The following is a 20,663-nucleotide window of genomic DNA, read 5'->3' as shown; positions in this document are numbered from 1 at the left end:
ACGAGTTACAATACGTACAAACGGATGCGGTATTTGACATATTATAGGAGTTACAGCGACTTTTAATTTTCAAAAACAAATTATCCCATTTCTACTCCTTTGGTCGGATGTTGCCTATTAACGAAATTGACCAAGACTTTCCACTACTAGATTTTATGGATCAGTTTGGAAGTGATTTGTGGAAAACTGCGACAGTTATCGTGTCCACAAAAAGTTATATATACTTATAGCCTATATATTTGTGGGCACGATAACTGTCATTATATATAGGCCTATATATATAGTGTATATATATATATATATATATAGTCCATCCACGGTAACCTCCTACTTTTCTGAAGCCCTGCTTTTCACCGGATCTACTTTAATGTCACTATGTATCCTTCCGCCGTATGTAAACAAAAACATTGCCATGTGACAAATGTCAAATGGTTTGTTTACAATCACCAGCTGTCAAAACAATGTGTGTGTATGTATATATATATATATATATAAAAGTAATTTGAATATGATCTAAGTATACATGTATATGTTCATAACATTTATGATACCCAATGGTAAAAATATTAAAAAATAAGTTTGTTAGCTAAAGAAATAACATATAATTTAAAGTAAATTTTTAGGAGAACATATAAATTTACAACATTTATGTAAGCAATAAATATCATCCTTTAGTACAGTTCAACACAGTTTTCTTCATCTGAAAAAAAAGTATTGTAAATTATACATATGGCTGTCCATCTAAGCAGTCTGGAAAAGACTAAGGATTGAAGGTTTAATAAAATTAACAAATTCAGATGAAAACATTTAAAAATGAATTTTCTTCTTTTATTTAATAAACCCCTACCATTTTGCCGGTTAAGGCCACAAATAAAAATATGGTTATATACATTTTCCTGAGTATACTTATTAGACAAAATCATAATTTTATGAACAGTAAAATTGTGGTAAAGAATTGACAGTAATTTCTATACCACTTATATGCATTATTTATTTGTGGCCCTGGATGGGGACTGGCTTTTTGTTTTCCAAGTAAGTTCACTGAAAAATGAAGACACACAACAAAATAAAATGTTTCACATACACCTATACGAATCCAGAAATGAAATTTATTATTAATTTCATAATATGTGTAATATAAAGTTAATACATAAAGTTCCAGTAATCAACATACTTAATGGGAATGCATAAAAGAAAAAAAAATGTTTCAAACCCCAATACTTACAGTTGCCCAGGTGTTTATTACATACAGACCTCAATAAGAACACCCGGGTAAATTATCAAGAGGAACTGCCAGTACTTCACTGTCTCCATCTACTTGCTGTGTCGTAACCTCAAATTCTTCGCTGTCACTGTCTTCACTTGAACTATCCTCGCCGAGGTGGATGAACAGTGGAGGAATGGTGCCGCTGTCTATGTGGACTTCTCTCTCCCAGTCTGCTTGAATTAGCTTCTCCACGTGATCCACACACCTCGCCCATCTAAAAAAATTAATGTATACAGTAAAACCTCTATATAAATGACCTGTTTATAGCAAAAACCACTCTATAACAAAATATGTTTGTTTCTGTCAAAACGGCATAGTAAACAATGCATGGCATGCTCTTTATTACATACAATTTTGAACTCACTCCACAAGAAACTATTTTTAAACACAACAAAACTCATTTAATGTGTTTTCCTCAACTATCAAAGCTATTATTTAATACTTGAAGTAACATGTTTTGTTTTATGTTATCTGGGAAAAAAAATTTATAGTGGTTTATTCAAGATATAATAAAGCTGTAAATATTTTCTATGTTATCAATAAAGGCTTAGAATGCATATGATAAAATATTTATTTCATAAGTTTTGTGTTTGTTTTTGGTTAAAATTTGTCCCAGACAAAAACAGTGCGATATAGCGAAAATTTAATTTTTTGAATAGTTTTGATGATTTACTGTATATGTATTTCACTATAATAACATAACTTTTGAAAATAATAATGTGCAAGAACTACATGTGTAAATACCTATTCAAGTTCGCTAGATGAAAATATTCAAAATTCTCTAAGTTGAAATTTTATCTGAATATTGAAATCTGCCTACAGCACTGAACCCACCATAACTTTAAAGTCATTGACACAAGATTAAGCATAACAGAAAGTAATATCACAATTACTAATAAATACAAAACTATTTATGGAAATGAAACAATTGCAAATGGACTGCAATTACAAAAAAAAAAAACCCTTGCAAATAAGTCACCACTGTTAGATCTAGAAACTACACAGATATGTATGAATCACATGGGAATAAAATTACAAACACAAACACAAACACATACATGCAACACATTTTCAAAACGACAACTACACAAATTCAAACCACTTATTTTTACCAATTGTTTTAAAACTGTATTACTGGTATATGAATATACACAAAATGATAATCACACTATACACACACTAGCACACAAAGTTATCAAAAGGAATGGTAGGACCAGGCTGCTAGGCAACAATACTTACGTATTATGTAAAAATGTATGGTAAGGGTTTTGCTGAAGCTTGAGGAATGTTCTACAGGAAAATAAAACAATTTCTACTTCAAAAGGAATACCCCATTGGTCATGCAACATGAAAATACCTCTCTGGTGTGGAAGCATCAAGAGCCTCTTTCCAGATGGCTGCAACTGCATCATTGTCAAATCTCTTGGCCCGCCCCACGTTACTATTGTATTGGTGTTTACATTGAGCCCAAACTAGTTCGATTGCATTATAGTGGCAGTGATAGGGTGGGAGTCGTAGAATTTCGTGGCCATAGTTACGAGCCAACTCGTCTACCTCATATCTGAAAAGTGTGTTAGAACAAGGCGTATACGTAATTTTTTGCAACTATCTCACTTTTAAAGAAATGCTGTAAAAAAAACGAAATAATATACCGTATTCGGGGCTTGTTTTGTTTAGCTATTCTCAGCAGCTCCACTTTCAACAAATTATTTTCATGTTTTATCTCATTCTTCTCCAGCCACGCGATCAGTGCATCTTTGGTCCAGTTCGTTGTAGGTGTTTTCTCAACCTACGTTATGCCAACATTTAACTAAATACTCAAGTAGCTGATAAGAATTCATGACAGTAGTACCCTGTTACAATTTTACTGCTTATAAAGTTTTCCTGCCTATAATGTAATATTTTTCAAGTCCAATATTTTCCCTATAAGGACAATGTATTTAATTCCTGGATATAATGTTTCACAAATTATGCGTTTCGTGCTTGTAATGTTCACTTCATAAAATTTTAGAAGACGAAAAAAATTAAAAGCCTTTGTCTATACTGTCTATGTATATGTGTATGTTAGCAGTTAACTGCCTGTTGACACCCTTGGAAAACAAATAAATTCATAAATTTTTAGCCATTCTGTGTGTTTTCAAATGTATTCACTTAAATCACATGTTCAAGTGGCAAAAGAACTGGACTTAAGCATTTCCACTGTAAACACTGTCGTGAATTATGACAATTATACAGAAATGAGACAATTTTACAGCAATGAGACAATGTGTAAGTAAAGACAAAGCAGATAGAAGCGGGAAGCACCATGATGTTAAAGAAAAATTGTTTTTGGCTTGCTACAAGCAAATTGGAGCATCAAATATATCTTTATGCAGCTTGTTGAGTCCATTGGAAATAAATCCACACTAAAAAGTACTAAATTGAATTTCCTGCTTATGTTTTTTTTTCTTGTAGCCCCTTAAAAACAAATTATAACAGGGTTCTACTGTACTTATGCAAAGCAAACATGTGTTTTGGCATATTGTCGTAATGAATTTCTAAATTTAACAAAGCATGTTAGTTTAGTGACTAGAAATTTTTTTGAAAATATTATTTTAATTTATTAAGTAGGGCAACAGAGCATTCATAAAGTGGGTCCTTTTACCAAACAAGTAATTATGTCATTTTCAAATGCTATTTGCAATAAAAAAAATTTATTTGGTATTTCAAACCCTCTACTAAATTAGTTTGCACTACGATGTAATTCAATTACATTATATATATATATATATATATATCTGTGTGTGTGTGTAATCAATTTCAGCTCAAACATTATAGTTTATAAAAATGTAGTGTAGGCATACTATTAAGATAACAATTATTGCTGGCAAAATGTATTAGTCTCGAATATTCGTACTTATACACAATAATAAACACATGTAAATTTTTCACATTACAATTTGAGCAATAAAAAGACACTGCTTTACCATTGCACATACCTGGGTGCTGTGATATGAAGCATTGTCCATTATGATGACACTGGGTTCCTCAAGATGCACCAACATGTCTTCAAAACACATCAAGAAAGTTTCCCCATTCATCTCGCCATGGTAGTCTGCAGTCTTCTGACCTGAAACAAAAAGTAATCCTGCTCCTGGCACAAAGCCAGTGCGCCCTCCAGCATTACCAACAATAAACCTTTTACCATCTCCAACAGTACGTCTCTTCGCAGATTGTAGACTCTTGTCCTGCCATGACTTTGATACAGTTCCTGAAAAATATATGAAATGGAAATGAAATACTTTGTATTGGACCACAGAACAAATTTTCAAATAAATTAATGCCTTGCCTCTCTGGAAAATCCATGTTTCATCAACAAATATGAAATTGGCACCTCTTTCTTTTTCTTCTTTATACTTTCTCAAGTAATCTATTCGCTGCAATACTATGTTTTCATTCTCTATCAAAACTTTTCGTCCATCAACAGTTGTCCATGAAAATCCCATCTTCTTTAACAATTTATGAAGACTTGATCTTCCACCATAATAATCTATTTGTCTTTCCCTGATTTCTTTCAAAATGGTGTCGACTGTAACATTCAAACCTGTAAATTTATTGCATACATTAACAATACATGAAATAACAGAGGTACACAAAACTAAGCGAAACCACAACCCCGTAGAAGATAATTTAAGTGCACAATTTACATTTATTAAATAGTTTTAATAAACGTACATTTCAAAAATACTTTTAAATTAATTTAAATTTTGTAGTTTGCTTAGAGGAATTCTACATTGCAGTATTTTTGTCTGCAATGATATGACGATTATATTGCGCGTTTGTATTGAAGTTGTGTAAAACATTAGTATTTCAGCATTCAATTTAGCAATCAATAAGTTACAAGCTAGTAGTATATGATAGCCGGTCCTGAAACAGGCGTCAGGGTGTGGAGCCGACCGCCATCTTGGATTTGTGACGTCACGGCGGCCATCTTTGACTCAAAATTCCTCAAAATTCCTCAAAATTCCTCAAAATTGACTCAAAATGACTCAAAAATTCCCGTTTTAAGAAAAAATTTCCCGTTTTCGAGGGACAAATTCCCGTTTCGAGGGAAAATTTCCCGTTTTATTCCGTAAAAATCCCAGCAGCTAGAAATGTCCATATGTAGGCTTAAGCATCCATGTCTACAGCCTCAGATAAGCCTCATCATGGATGATGTCACCGTTGCAATTTCCGTTACGCCCGCCATCTTTATCCGGCGCCTGGCGCCGGCGCGTGGAGCCGAGAGCCAAGCTACATCTCTGACGTCACGTCTATCTGTGACGTCACGGCGGACATCTTGGATGAGCATAATGGGACACAGCGTAACGGGACAAGTAGTACCACGACTTTGACCATGACCTTGACACCGGTGGCCATTTTGGATCCGATATCTTAGATCACCCATTTTGGATGACGTCATTTTGTTTTCTCGAACATTCCGGCATTGTGTTTCCCGCCATATTGGATGATGACGTCACCGTTACAATTTCTGTTACGGCCGCCATCTTTAAAATCTTTATTTATTATCAGATTTTATCGAAAAAAAATTTAAATTTATAAAAAAAATTTAAATAACAAAATTTTAATAAATTATTTATAAAAATTACATTTATGACACGGAGCTCGGAGTCCTCGGTTCGAACCCAGTGAGGGCAAAAAAATTAAAAATGGCGACCGTTCCTTCCCCCGCGGTGGCTGCAGGCAGACTGACTCCCACCACTTTTTTTTTTCAAATCATATATATCATCACCTAGTATGACGTCATGTCAGCCATCTTGTCTTCGATGCTGGAAGCCATCATCATTGTATCGTCGGCGAGAGTGCGCTGATGACATGTTAGTTTGATTCTTATCCGCTAGAGTGCAGTAATCATTTATTATTGCTGTGACACCCGACATCTTGTCATTTGGTCGCCATCTTGAAAATCTGTAATTATTTAGCCAGAAAAGCGGGGAAAATTCCAAAATTCATTAAATAAATCACTCATTAATTTACATATTGATTCGATCCGCTCCTGTCCTCGGTTCGATACCCATTAGATGCAATAATGTTTTAATTTTATGTAAAAAATAATAAGTTCAATATACCATGTTCATCATTCTTAAAGAGACTTTCAAACCTCTATTACCGTCATCCTATAAGCAATCAACACCACCATCTTGGAAAATTCGTAATTATATTGATAGAGATTTGGATAAAAGTTCGAAATTCATTAAATAAATTTCCAATCATTATACTGATTAATGAGATCGACTAAGGTCCTTGATACGATCTAAGATTTTGCAAAAAAAAATTAAATATAACATCAATTTAACATAATAGTAACAGGTTCGAGGAATTAAATACCGCAAGTTCTTTTACAAACATAATATTTATTACATAATTTCTATTCTACTACAGGATCACATACGAAAGCTAGCAAATTTATAATCAATCATTTAGTTCCGCATCGGTGTGAAATGACTAATTCTTAGCTCCAATCGGTTTATACTAGACAGAGTCCAACCAGAACCTTTACTGACATAGTTCTCCTCTTCTTGACAGAGTTTCTGGATACCGTTTTTAACAGTTTGCTTCACATCGTCAGAACTGTAAATTACTGTAGCCGATGTCTTGAATGCACACTTCTTCACTTTGTCATCTAACGGATATGGCTTTCCATATAGACAGTTCAACCACAAGTTATATTTTAATGGACCGTTTGTTGCTACGTCATCAGTAAGTTGATTGATTATGTCCTGTCTGATATCATCAAGAAAATTACAAATGTCTTTCGACTCACCAAACGTATTTAGATAATAGTAGTCTTTCAACGTTCCACGAAATGCAGACTGCGCCAAGTAGAAGCCATTATCGTTTACTTGTAATGCACCGAACACAGTCTTAGGTTTATTTTCATGTTCAGACGTCATACCAATCGGTTGCTGCACATCTGTTTTTTTGCTTGAACGCTCACGAGCCTTCAACCTAAACCGAGGAGTCGTAATTGCGGCAGGTAGTTCAGCAGTAGGCGCACGGACTTCACCTTTACAGTTTATCGCATGTCGTCGCAAATTATCGATTCGAGTAAACCATTTAAGGCACTCATCACAGCGAAACTTCATGCGAGAAGGATTCTTCTTGCATTTGCTCCGCTCATGTCTTCGTGCATCATGGAAAAATGCGAACGACGTATCACAGTAGCTGCAAGGATGCCTAGTTAAAGACAAACCCGAACCAGATGACGTTGTAACTGTGGTTGTACCATTTCCAGGCATGCTCTTATGCACATCGATGCATCGTTGTTGCACCGTTACCTTTACTTTCTGCCGCTCTGCAGGGCCTTTACATGTCTCCAAGTGATGCTTCAAATTAGCATTTCTTGTAAATTGCTTGCGACACTTAATACAGCCAAACATTTTTCGATAAGGGTTCTTAGGACATTCTCTCTTCTCATGTCGACGAGCATTGCTGATGTTAGAGAAAATCTTGTCACAGTAACGACATCGATGTTCGTTAGCTGTTGAGGATTCGTCATCCATTGAAGTCTCCATCGAGGGTGAAACAGCGTCCGTTGAGGTTTCCTGTACAGCCCGCACTACCGGCATTAAAGTCTCTTCTGCTGGTGGTATCATGTCTGTCGAAGTCTCCTCCAGTGTTGTAGTCGTTGCCAACGGGATCTGCTCCTTCTCCGTCGTAGCTGTCGTCAAGGTTCCCGTAGACGATGGTACAACGTCCATCGAGTTCGCCGTTAAAGTCAGTAAAGATGCCATCGAGTTCACAAAAACAGGTAATTACGCAACTTATTCACCGGAAGAAACAAACTAGGTGATCCTTACAACGTCTTCAGTAACAAACTGAGCGACCCGATGTCTAGGACTCGCTTATATACATGCACCGGATGGAATAATACGCTAGTCAAATCAAGATCAATTTACTATAATAGTAGAGTCAAATCAACATTAAAAATAGAAGCACCATCAAAAAGGCAGCACATTTTGGACGCGCCGTCAATAAAAAGGAATCACATTCTACAAAACGAAAGATCATTTAACGAAAAGGAGGTACATTCGCACTTACATTAAACTCGATAGGATGCGATCGTCAGTGTTAAGCTAGGATATAATGTCTCCATCAGTCTATGAATCCACCAGTTAGTAGTTCCATAAGTAATTGGCTTCAACAGTCTTTAGGCTCCAATATTCGTTGGCTACAATTTTTGTAGGCTCCAATATTCGTTGGCTCCAATATTCGTTGTCTCCATTATTCATTGGCTCCAATTTTCGTTGGCTCCAATATTCGCTGGCTCCAATAATCATTGGCTCCAATATTCATTGGCTCCAATATTCATGGGCTCCATTATCAATTGGCTCCAATTGCTCTAAATGCTCCAACAGGCTCCAAAAGGCTCCATCAGTCTTTTGACTCCAACAGTCTTTTGGCTCCAATATTCGTTGGCACCAATATTCATTGACTCCAATATTCATTGGCTCCAATAGTCATTGACTCCAATATTCATTGGCTCCAATAGTCATTGGCTCCATTATCAACTGGCTCCAATTGCTCCAAATGCTCCAACAGGCTCCAAAAGGCTCCATCAGTCTTTTGACTTCAACAGTCTTTTGGCTCCAATATTCGTTGGCACCAATATTCATTGGCTCCATTATTCATTGACTCCAATATTCATTGGCTCCAATATTTATTGACACCAATATTCATTGACTCCAATATTCATTGGCTCCAATATTCATTGACTCCAATATTCATTGGCTCCAATAGTCATTGGCTCCAATAGACATTGGCTCCAATAGACATTGACTCCAATTGTCATTGGCTACAATATTCATTGTCTCCAACAGTCTTTTGGCTCCAAATTCTTTTGGCTCCAATATTCGTTGTCACCAATATTCATTGGCTCCATTATTCATTGACTCCAATATTTATTGACTCCAATATTCATTGGCTCTAATAGTCATCGGCTCCAATAGACATTGACTCCAATAGTCATTGGCTTCAATATTCATTGTCTCCAACAGTCTTTTGGCTCCAAAAGTCATTGACTCCAACAGTATTTTGGCTCCAAAAGTCATTGGCTTCTAAAGTCATAGGCTCCAACTTCTTTTTGTCTCGTCAGCGTCAAATATATTTGGCTAGAATGCTACGAGTCTAAGAGACTATGAGCCGCAAGGCTACAAGTCTAAAAGGATCTAGCTGGTTACGAGTTATACATGCCTGCGAGGCTACAGAGCTTCGAAGCTTCTAGAACTCAAGTTTAAGTGACTGCGAGGATACAGGACTACAAGTCTGCATGAGTACTTGACTACGAAGCTACTCATCTACAAGGCTCCAATTGCCGCATCTGTCTTCGTCGGAATTTTCTCTTTTGCTCCATCTGCTCCAACAGCATTATGTTATAAGATTACAAAGCTACTTGATTACGTAGCTTCAAGTCTACGAGGCTCCATTGCATCATTACTACAAGCTACGAGCCATGAGGTTACGAGACTATGCGATTGCAAGTCTTAAAGGTTACGTGATCGCGAGGCTATAGGACTACGAAGCTTCCAGAACGCATGGTCACGAGACTGCATAACTAATTGGTCGCGTGGCTACGAAACGTCATGTCTCTAACTGACTACAATAGCACTATTCAGTGGTGAGAGTTAATTTATCTCATGCAAAGGTACTTGGTGCAAGTAGTTCCGCTTTTCAACATGATATGTCGTCACGGGTTGCTTGCAGATAATTAATATTTATTTCCTTTATGCGGGATGCGGGATGCTCACTATCGATCGCATAAGAAGGATGGCTTCGATAGTCTCCAAGGATAAGGAAGTTCATCCTTCCTGCTAGTGCTTCTCAGATTTCTCACGGTCCGCCATCTTGGAATGCAACGTCATGGCGGACATCTTGGATGAGTGTGACCTTGACCTTTGACCGAAACCGCAGGATTGATCGCAAGCACACGGATTAACCATCATAAAATTGGCATGAATAATCAGGAGCACACGGAGAAAACCACCAAAATATTGACAAGAATAATCAGAAGCACACGGAGAAAAACGACACACGTTTTCTTTGATATCATAAAATTACAGGGAAAAAAATTTAATAAATAACAAATAAATTAATAAAAAATTTAAAATGACACAAAAATTCAAAAAATTCATAAAATTCTGGCTTGTACTAGAACTATATCTTTGCTAAACAATGAAAAGTTCACAAGCTAGCAGAATCTGTTTATGTATTTTTTGAATTTTTTTGTCATTTTAAATTTTTTATTAATTTATTTGTTATTTATTAAATTTTTTTCCCTGTAATTTTATGATATCAAAGAAAACGTGTGTCGTTTTTCTCCGTGTGCTTCTGATTATTCATGCCAATTTTATGATGGTTAATCCGTGTGCTTGCGATCAATCCTGCGGTTTCGGTCAAAGGTCAAGGTCACACTCATCCAAGATGTCCACCGTGACGTTGCATTCCAAGATGGCGGACCGTGAGAAATCTGAGAAGCACTAGCAGGAAGGATGAACTTCCTTCTCCTTGGAGACTATCGAAGCCATCCTTCTTATGCGATCGATAGTGAGCATCCCGCATCCCGCATAAAGGAAATAAATATTAATTATCTGCAAGCAACCCGTGACGACATCTCATGTTGAAAAGAGGAACTACTTGCACCAAGTACCTTTCGCATGAGATAAATTAACTCTCACCACTGAATAGTGCTATTGTAGTCAGTTAGAGACATGACGTTTCGTAGCCACGCGACCAATTAGTTATGCAGTCTCGTGACCATGCGTTCTGGAAGCTTCGTAGTCCTATAGCCTCGCGATCACGTAACCTTTAAGACTTGCAATCGCATAGTCTCGTAACCTCATGGCTCGTAACTTGTAGTAATGATGCAATGGAGCCTCGTAGACTTGAAGCTACGTAATCAAGTAGCTTTGTAATCTTATAACATAATGCTGTTGGAGCAGATGGAGCAAAAGAGAAAATTCCGACGAACACAGATGCGGCAATTGGAGCCTTGTAGATGAGTAGCTTCGTAGTCAAGTACTCATGCAGACTTGTAGTCCTGTATCCTCGCAGTCACTTAAACTTGAGTTCTAGAAGCTTCGAAGCTCTGTATACCTCGCAGGCATGTATAACTCGTAACCAGCTAGATCCATTTAGACTTGTAGCCTTGCGGCTCATAGTCTCTTAGACTCGTAGCATTCTAGCCAAATATATTTGACGCTGACGAGACGAAAAGCAGTTGGAGCCTATGACTTTAGAAGCCAATGACTTTTGGAGCCAAAATACTGTTGGAGTCAATGACTTTTGGAGCCAAAAGACTGTTGGAGACAATGAATATTGAAGCCAATGACTATTGGAGTCAATGTCTATTGGAGCCAATGTCTATTGGAGCCGATGACTATTGGAGCCAATGAATATTGGAGTCAATGAATATTGGAGTCAATGAATAATGGAGCCAATGAATATTGGTGACAACGAATATTGGAGCCAAAAGACTTTTGGAGCCAAAAGACTGTTGGAGACAATGAATATTGTAGCCAATGACTTTTGGAGCCAAAAGACTGTTGGAGACAATGAATATTGTAGCCAATGACTATTGGAGTCAATGTCTATTGGAGCCAATGTCTATTGGAGCCAATGACTATTGGAGCCAATGAATATTGGAGTCAATGACTATTGGAGCCAATGAATATTGGAGTCAATGAATATTGGTGCCAACGAATATTGGAGCCAAAAGACTGTTGGAGTCAAAAGACTGATGGAGCCTTTTGGAGCCTGTTGGAGCATTTAGAGCAATTGGAGCCAATTGATAATGGAGTCCATGAATATTGGAGCCAATGAATATTGGAGCCAATGATTATTGGAGCCAGCGAATATTGGAGCCAACGAAAATTGGAGCCAATGAATAATGGAGACAACGAATATTGGAGCCAACGAATATTGGAGCCTACAAAAATTGTAGCCAACGAATATTGGAGCCTAAAGACTGTTGAAGCCAATTACTTATGGAACTACTAACTGGTGGATTCATAGACTGATGGAGACATTATATCCTAGCTTAACACTGACGATCGCATCCTATCGAGTTTAATGTAAGTGCGAATGTACCTCCTTTTCGTTAAATGAGCTTTCGTTTTGTAGAATGTGCTTCCTTTTTATTGACGGCGCGTCCAAAATGTGCTGCCTTTTTGATGGTGCTTCTATTTTTAATGTTGATTTGACTCTAGTATTATAGTAAATTGATCTTGATTTGACTAGCGTATTATTCCATCCGGTGCATGTATATAAGCGAGTCCTAGACATCGGGTCGCTCAGTTTGTTACTGACGACGTTGTAAGGATCACCTAGTTTGTTTCTTCCGGTGAATAAGTTGCGTAATTACCTGTTTTTGTGAACTCGATGGCATCTTTACTGACTTTAACGGCGAACTCGATGGACGTTGTACCATCGTCTACGGGAACCTTGACGACAGCTACGACGGAGAAGGAGCAGATCCCGTTGGCAACGACTACAACACTGGAGGAGACTTCGACAGACATGATACCACCAGCAGAAGAGACTTTAATGCCGGTAGTGCGGGCTGTACAGGAAACCTCAACGGACGCTGTTTCACCTTCGATGGAGACTTCAATGGATGACGAATCCTCAACAGCTAACGAACATCGATGTCGTTACTGTGACAAGATTTTCTCTAACATCAGCAATGCTCGTCGACATGAGAAGAGAGAATGTCCTAAGAACCCTTATCGAAAAATGTTTGGCTGTATTAAGTGTCGCAAGCAATTTACAAGAAATGCTAATTTGAAGCATCACTTGGAGACATGTAAAGGCCCTGCAGAGCGGCAGAAAGTAAAGGTAACGGTGCAACAACGATGCATCGATGTGCATAAGAGCATGCCTGGAAATGGTACAACCACAGTTACAACGTCATCTGGTTCGGGTTTGTCTTCAACTAGGCATCCTTGCAGCTACTGTGATACGTCGTTCGCATTTTTCCATAATGCACGAAGACATGAGCGGAGCAAATGCAAGAAGAATCCTTCTCGCATGAAGTTTCGCTGTGATGAGTGCCTTAAATGGTTTACTCGAATCGATAATTTGCGACGACATGCGATAAACTGTAAAGGTGAAGTCCGTGCGCCTACTGCTGAACTACCTGCCGCAATTACGACTCCTCGGTTTAGGTTGAAGGCTCGTGAGCGTTCAAGCAAAAAAACAGATGTGCAGCAACCGATTGGTATGACGTCTGAACATGAAAATAAACCTAAGACTGTGTTCGGTGCATTACAAGTAAACGATAATGGCTTCTACTTGGCGCAGTCTGCATTTCGTGGAACGTTGAAAGACTACTATTATCTAAATACGTTTGGTGAGTCGAAAGACATTTGTAATTTTCTTGATGATATCAGACAGGACATAATCAATCAACTTACTGATGACGTAGCAACAAACGGTCCATTAAAATATAACTTGTGGTTGAACTGTCTATATGGAAAGCCATATCCGTTAGATGACAAAGTGAAGAAGTGTGCATTCAAGACATCGGCTACAGTAATTTACAGTTCTGACGATGTGAAGCAAACTGTTAAAAACGGTATCCAGAAACTCTGTCAAGAAGAGGAGAACTATGTCAGTAAAGGTTCTGGTTGGACTCTGTCTAGTATAAACCGATTGGAGCTAAGAATTAGTCATTTCACACCGATGCGGAACTAAATGATTGATTATAAATTTGCTAGCTTTCGTATGTGATCCTGTAGTAGAATAGAAATTATGTAATAAATATTATGTTTGTAAAAGAACTTGCGGTATTTAATTCCTCGAACCTGTTACTATTATGTTAAATTGATGTTATATTTAATTTTTTTTTTGCAACATCTTAGATCGTATCAAGGACCTTAGTCGATCTCATTAATCAGTATAATGATTGGACATTTATTTAATGAATTTCGAACTTTTATCCGAATCTCTATCAATATAATTACGAATTTTCCAAGATGGTGGTGTTGATTGCTTATAGGATGACGGTAATAGAGGTTTTAAAGTCTCTTTAAGAATGATGAACATGGTATATTGAAATTATTATTTTTTACATAAAATTAAAACATTATTGCATCTAATGGGTATCGAACCGAGGACAGGAGCGGATCGAATCAATATGTAAATTAATGAGTGATTTATTTAATGAATTTTGGAATTTTCCCCGCTTTTCTGGCTAAATAATTACAGATTTTCAAGATGGCGACCAAATGACAAGATGTCGGGTGTCACAGCAATAATAAATGATTACTGCACTCTAGCGGATAAGAATCAAACTAACATGTCATCAGCGCACTCTCGCCGACGATACAATGATGATGGCTTCCAGCATCGAAGACAAGATGGCTGACATGACGTCATAATAGGTGATGATATATATGATTTGAAAAAAAAAAGTGGTGGGAGTCAGTCTGCCTGCATCTACCGCGGGGGAAGGAACGGTCGCCATTTTTTATTTTTTTGCCCTCACCGGGTTTGAACCGAAGACTCCGAGCTCCGTGTCATAAATGTAATTTTTATAAATAATTTATTAAAATTTTGTTATTTAAATTTTTTTTATAAATTTAAATTTTTTTTTCGATAAAATCTGATAATAAATAAAGATTTTAAAGATGGCGGCCGTAACAGAAATTGTAACGGTGACGTCATCATCCAATATGGCGGAAAACACAATGCCCGAATGTTCGAGAAAACAAAATGACGTCATCCAAAATGGGTGATCCAAGATGGCGGATCCAAAATGGCCGCCGGTGTCAATGTCATGGTCAAAGTCGTGGTACTTCTTGTCCCGTTACGCTGTGTCCCGTTACGTTCATCCAAGATGTCCGCCGTGACGTCACAGATAGACGTGACGTCAGAGATGTAGCTTGGCTCTCGGCTCCACGCGCCGGCGCCAGGCGCCGGATAAAGATGGCGGGCGTAACGGAAATTGCAACGGTGACATCATCCATGATGAGGCTTATCTGAGGCTGTAGACATGGATGCTTAAGCCTACATATGGACATTTCTAGCTGCTGGGATTTTTACGGAATAAAACGGGAAATTTTCCCTCGAAATGGGAATTTTTCCCTCGAAAACGGGAAATTTTTTCTTAAAACGGGAATTTTTGAGTCATTTTGAGTCAATTTTGAGGAATTTTGAGGAATTTTGAGTCAAAGATGGCCGCCGTGACGTCACAAATCCAAGATGGCGGTAGGCTCCACAGGCTCCACACCCTGACGCCTGTTTCAGGACCGGCTATCATATACTACTCAAGCTCTACACTGTGTTATAGGTAAATGTTTTGTATCGTGTATCCCATGTGATCCCTAGATCTTTATGCATGAACCTGTACATCCTATTGATCGTGTGGTGCATGCTTTTTTTCATTTATTCAGATCAAAGATCCTGAACATAATCAAATATTGTGGTATAGCAAGAATAATTATCATAAGTTTAATAAAACATATATATTTTCATTATTATTCAACTTTAAATCATAACTCATTACTACATCACAGGTTTTTAGTTTTGGTTTTGTACAGGATTTTTAAACGTAATAAATTAGAAAAGCAAGCATCATCAATCACAGGATCAATATTTGCAGGATCATGCGATCAGGATCAATGTATCGAATCGGATACGCGATACTAATCTTTTACTGTTTTATAACCTTCTGTTACTTTATACACTAACACACAGTTTGTCTGGCTAAGTTGTGTTTTCATATGATACTTCATTACAATGAAGTAGGCCTATTGTTTATAAAATAACAATACCCCTATATTTTCTAAAGGGTTAGGCGGGGCATGACACTATTTTGCAATAGAATATATATTGTACTGGACCCTGCCACACAGTACAATTTAGCCAATTAAGTATACCAATTTTTTTTTAATAACCATGCTTGCTTAGACCACAACTCACTAATTTGTAACCAATTACTGCTAAAGCGCACAACTGGATATTATTGATACTGGAAATAGTCATTATTTAACCTTCTGATACATCATAAAAGTTGAGGTTATTTAATATGTATACTGTGTATAACTATATAAACATTACTTGTAGTTTTAGAATGTAACAATTTTCTTTCTATCTTTAACCTAACCTTAAAAGGACGTGTACCTATTTCATATGTTGCACAATATTCTATATATCAATACCATATCAATAAAGAAACCTAACAAACCACCCAAAAATGTTAAGTATTTTTAAAGGACAGATGATATCGGGAAAAAAACTGAACCGGTCAATCTGCATATGGATATATGAAATGAATACAATTAAGTAGGGCCTACCCCAGTGATATTGAAACTACTCTTCAGTATCAAATTTTTACCTTCAGCGTACATCCTGTAAATTGCATTCCTGATTGCATTTACTGTGAAATCGTCGACTGTGTCAAGTGACTTTCCTTCCTGTGGCCTTTTTTTCCTCTTTTTTCCTGGTGTTGAAACTTCTTCAATGTCTTTCTTGTAGTACCTAACCAAAAAAAAAAATTTGTCATAACACTTTTCCGGGGACCCGTTCACAATACGCAGTTAGGCAGTGTTCCAAATATGACATTTTGTCACAAATATTTGCTTTGTGGTCACTAAATGGAAACATGACAGACTTTGTCCACGAAATTAATGAAGTGTTTTTTTATTTATTTTGTGATCTCCCAAACAGATGAAAAACTAATTAAATGCAAATTATAAAATCACTCCCTTATGTTACAGTTAAACCTATCATAAAGTTTATAAACATCGTTATAAACAAACGTGTATCACACCCATAAAAATACTTGAAAGTGCCTATATTGTTATTGTTAGGACCTGAGTAGGCCTAATATGATTTTAGGTTAACTTTTCAACAGAGACGCCACATGGCGGTGTTGTCTCACACCAAAAAATATAAATTGGAAATAAAACACAAAAAACCTCGTGAGTTAAAACACAGGCCGACAATACTTAGGACACAGTCGATATTTTTTTTACGTGCATGAAAACGAAAAAAGCCTACTTACTTGAGAACAGTTGACTTTGCGATGTTGAGAAGAAACGCGGTCGTCTGCGTAACGTCACATTTCTTCAAGTCGCCTTTCCTAATTAAAACATATAAGTTCTGAGCGACGTTAATGATGTCCATCTGACGCTGCGAAGAAGTAGCTTTCCCCATCCCGGAACCAATTACCATTACAGCAATCACAAGAACCACACAAAATATCAAAACGATAACAAATTCCATCATTACAATAGTAGATAATAAATAATATAACAAAGTTAAAATACACAATATTAACACAAAATCCTGAAACACAAACTGTACGTTATTTCACGGTCAGTAATATATTAAAACACACTGCAATATGGCGTAAAGAGTGCAGACTCCTTACAAACGGCTGAAAGAGAAAACAAACAAGTGACTATTAACATTATTAATGCGCGACCACGGTTTCGGCACGTAATATTTTTTTACCGTTAACATAACGTTTTTATTTCACCAGAGATTTAAAAAAATTTTCAAACTTAACAAATACCCAAACAAATTCTTAAATACACGCGGAAAGTCAAAAAATATATATTTTGGCTATGGAACTATTTCGTTCTAATCATTGCCAACACACCACTTCTCTCACTGTTTCATTTACACACATGCGAGATCATTAATATTAATAATATTGTACATAGATAGTTACTTTTTTTGTAAAATTTTATTTAACATCATTATACGGTAATTTAGTGTTAATGCATGTTTAATATGCATATGATGGAAAGTATTTTTGCAAACGAACCAAACATGCTGCATCCTAGTGTGTTTTTTCAAAGGTTCGTTTAAAAAAGTAGGAGGTTACCGTGGATGGACTATACTAGCAGACCCGACAGACGTCCTGTACACACGTCGTTAATTCGAAAAAATTTCAAACATTCTTCAATAAGCTGTAACAATCTGGACTGTTTTGATGAAAATTATTATTCAAGAGTTATTTTAATATCTAACGTCATTACATGTACACTTATACAAATTCAACCGATCGGTAGCATGTGAGTATATACTGTGTGTGTAAGTATGCATATACTGTATGAGTGAAGTGAAATGTAGAAGCTGTGTTAACTAAAAAGATGCATCTATTACCACACTCCACGGATGAAATTTGTAGACTGGATAATAGCAGCCACTGTCTATGATTATTGACACGAATATTTCTATGCGTCACCGAAAATTTTAAGTGAATGATATGACTGATTACAGGTTGGGATATTATCCGTGGAATGTGGCAATAACAGCATCGTAAATACAAACTTTAACTTGTTTTAAGTAAAGGTAAAAAATCTTATACTGAAACTATTTTATAACATTTATTTATTAATTTACAAAAACTTAATTTATCTTAATGCTATTGGATGTACAATATTTTTAGTTAATCCTTGTGGCGTATAAACAAACAAATTCGATGGTTTTCCAACTCTGGAACACGCAACATATAATTGACCGTGAGAAAAACACGGATTTTCTAAATCTAAGCCACAAATTGTCATTGTTTAGCCTTGTGACTTATTTATAGTCATAGCATATGCCAAGCGGATTGGAAATTGTAAACGTTTGAATGGTATAAGCGAATCTGAAGGAATCATTGGGATCCGTGGTAGAAGTACAACCTCACCTTGAAATTTTCCACTCAAAATAGTAGCTTCAAGAATGTTGCCCATGATTTTTTTTTATAACTAATCGCGTCCCATTACATAATTTCGGAGCATTCAAATTTCGAAGCAAAATTATAGGTGAACAAACCTTCAGTCGCAAATTATGTGGTGGCATTCCAGGTAAATCTAATGAATTTAAAAATTCTACAGGATAGTTAACAACTTCATCAGGATCAACAACAGTGTCGATCGATTTAAATGTAGTTTCATTACCAGGCAGTGATTGCTGTATTTTGAAATGATGGCATATACATCCAAATTTTTCGCAGCTAAAATTGCTCGCTCTCGTAGCCATCCATGATTAGTACAATTATGTGTCAAATCTGGAAAGATACGTTTATTAACTGATCTTTGGTAGCCACCATGTTGCAAAAATTCTCTGGAAGTCGAATATATTGTGTATATTTATACAATTCAATTTTACCATTGCCAATATCCAACAATTGTTCAGAGAATCTTGATGCTAATGGATTATTTTGAAGTTGAACGCGCATATTAATAGTAAGGCATAATTTGCTGACACTTTGCCATAGATAAGATTCTTTTAAACATGCGTTTATTTCGTCTGCATATGTCGCGCGTGGAATGACTGGTAATGTTTGTCTGAAATTACCAGACAGCAACAATAGAGCACCACCGAAAAGCCTAGTATTATCCTTGATATCTTTCAGGGACCTGTCGAGAGCTTCAAGCGAATGCTTGTGGGCCATGGTACATTCATCCCACATAATAATTTTGCATTTTCTCAAAACTTGAGCCATGCCTGAATGCTTCTTTATGTTACACATTGCTTCGGAATTTGTGTGAACATTCAAAGGTAATTTAAGCGCTGAATGCGCCGTCCGTCCACCATCAAGTAACGTTGCTGCGATTCCTGATGAAGCAATAGCCAATGCAATATTGTGATCGGATGCGCGCAAGTATCAATGAAATGAGGAATTGTTTACCAGTACCACCTGGTGCATCCAAAAAAAAAAAGAATCGACCTTGTTGCGCTGAAATTGATACATTAATTTGATCATATACATTTCGTTGCTCAGCAATGAGCAATTGTTCATTATTGGCAACAAAAGTAGCCAAAGAAGTTCTATCGAAGTGGTGTTCGCGTTGAACATCGCTGTTGATGGTATATACTGCTGGGCGGTTCGGCGCTGGCATGCCAAAATGGATGAGCGGCATATTCGAAATACGAATACAAATATCCTCAATAATTATTAATGACTCATTATATATTTCTGCGGAGAATTCAATATTTTGATTTTGATTAGTAATTCTAATCCGATGTAAAATATCCTCATTCATTGAGTCTTTATATTTGTCCCACAAAGCAGATGCTTCAGACGGAAAACACGTTGTCAATATTATTGAAAATAATTGACGAATTTGTTGTGGAGATGAGCTCAGTGCTGCATCTGCAAGTGTGAGATCCCAATGGTTATCATCCTCCAATAAATGTAACTCACGACACGCATCAAAGAAAGTGTCGTATAAAGTACCATTGACTTTTCGCAAATATCGGAAAGATGTTGGTCCAGGAACGTTAACCAATAACAAACGCAAAAAAAAAAAACATTCGCGTTGCTTAGGATGAACTGTATATATTCGACCTAAAGTATTTGTCATAAATATGTCGGTGAATCCTGGGACTGGAATGCCTCGTTTCCGTGGTTCCCAAT

The 20,663-nt window shown here is 36.7% G+C and overlaps 1 protein-coding gene across 5 annotated transcripts; it reads right to left on the bottom strand.

Annotated features, from left to right (window-relative positions):
- Positions 1-956: 956 nt before the first annotated feature.
- On the bottom strand, positions 957-17,654 carry LOC134539290 (uncharacterized). 5 transcript variants are annotated; one of them, XM_063381185.1, is made up of 6 exons: positions 17,310-17,654; positions 16,641-16,783; positions 4,452-4,850; positions 4,246-4,376; positions 2,625-3,056; positions 957-1,481 (listed from the first exon to the last, which is right to left on the bottom strand). In XM_063381185.1, exons 1-5 carry the CDS (start codon positions 17,531-17,533, stop codon positions 2,841-2,843), a joined length of 1,113 nt encoding a protein of 370 aa, XP_063237255.1. In that variant the 5' UTR covers positions 17,534-17,654; the 3' UTR covers positions 957-1,481; positions 2,625-2,840. The 5 variants fall into 5 exon arrangements, with proteins under 5 accessions (XP_063237255.1, XP_063237257.1, XP_063237253.1 ...); XM_063381187.1 differs by having other exon boundaries at positions 4,246-4,517; positions 4,641-4,850; XM_063381183.1 differs by having other exon boundaries at positions 4,246-4,850.
- Between the last annotated feature and the right edge of the window lie 3,009 nt (positions 17,655-20,663).

Source organism: Bacillus rossius, chromosome 15 (genome assembly GCF_032445375.1).
Source record: "Bacillus rossius redtenbacheri isolate Brsri chromosome 15, Brsri_v3, whole genome shotgun sequence".
Classification (NCBI taxonomy): domain Eukaryota; kingdom Metazoa; phylum Arthropoda; class Insecta; order Phasmatodea; family Bacillidae; genus Bacillus; species Bacillus rossius.
This window is presented reverse-complemented; position numbering and strand designations above follow the sequence as displayed.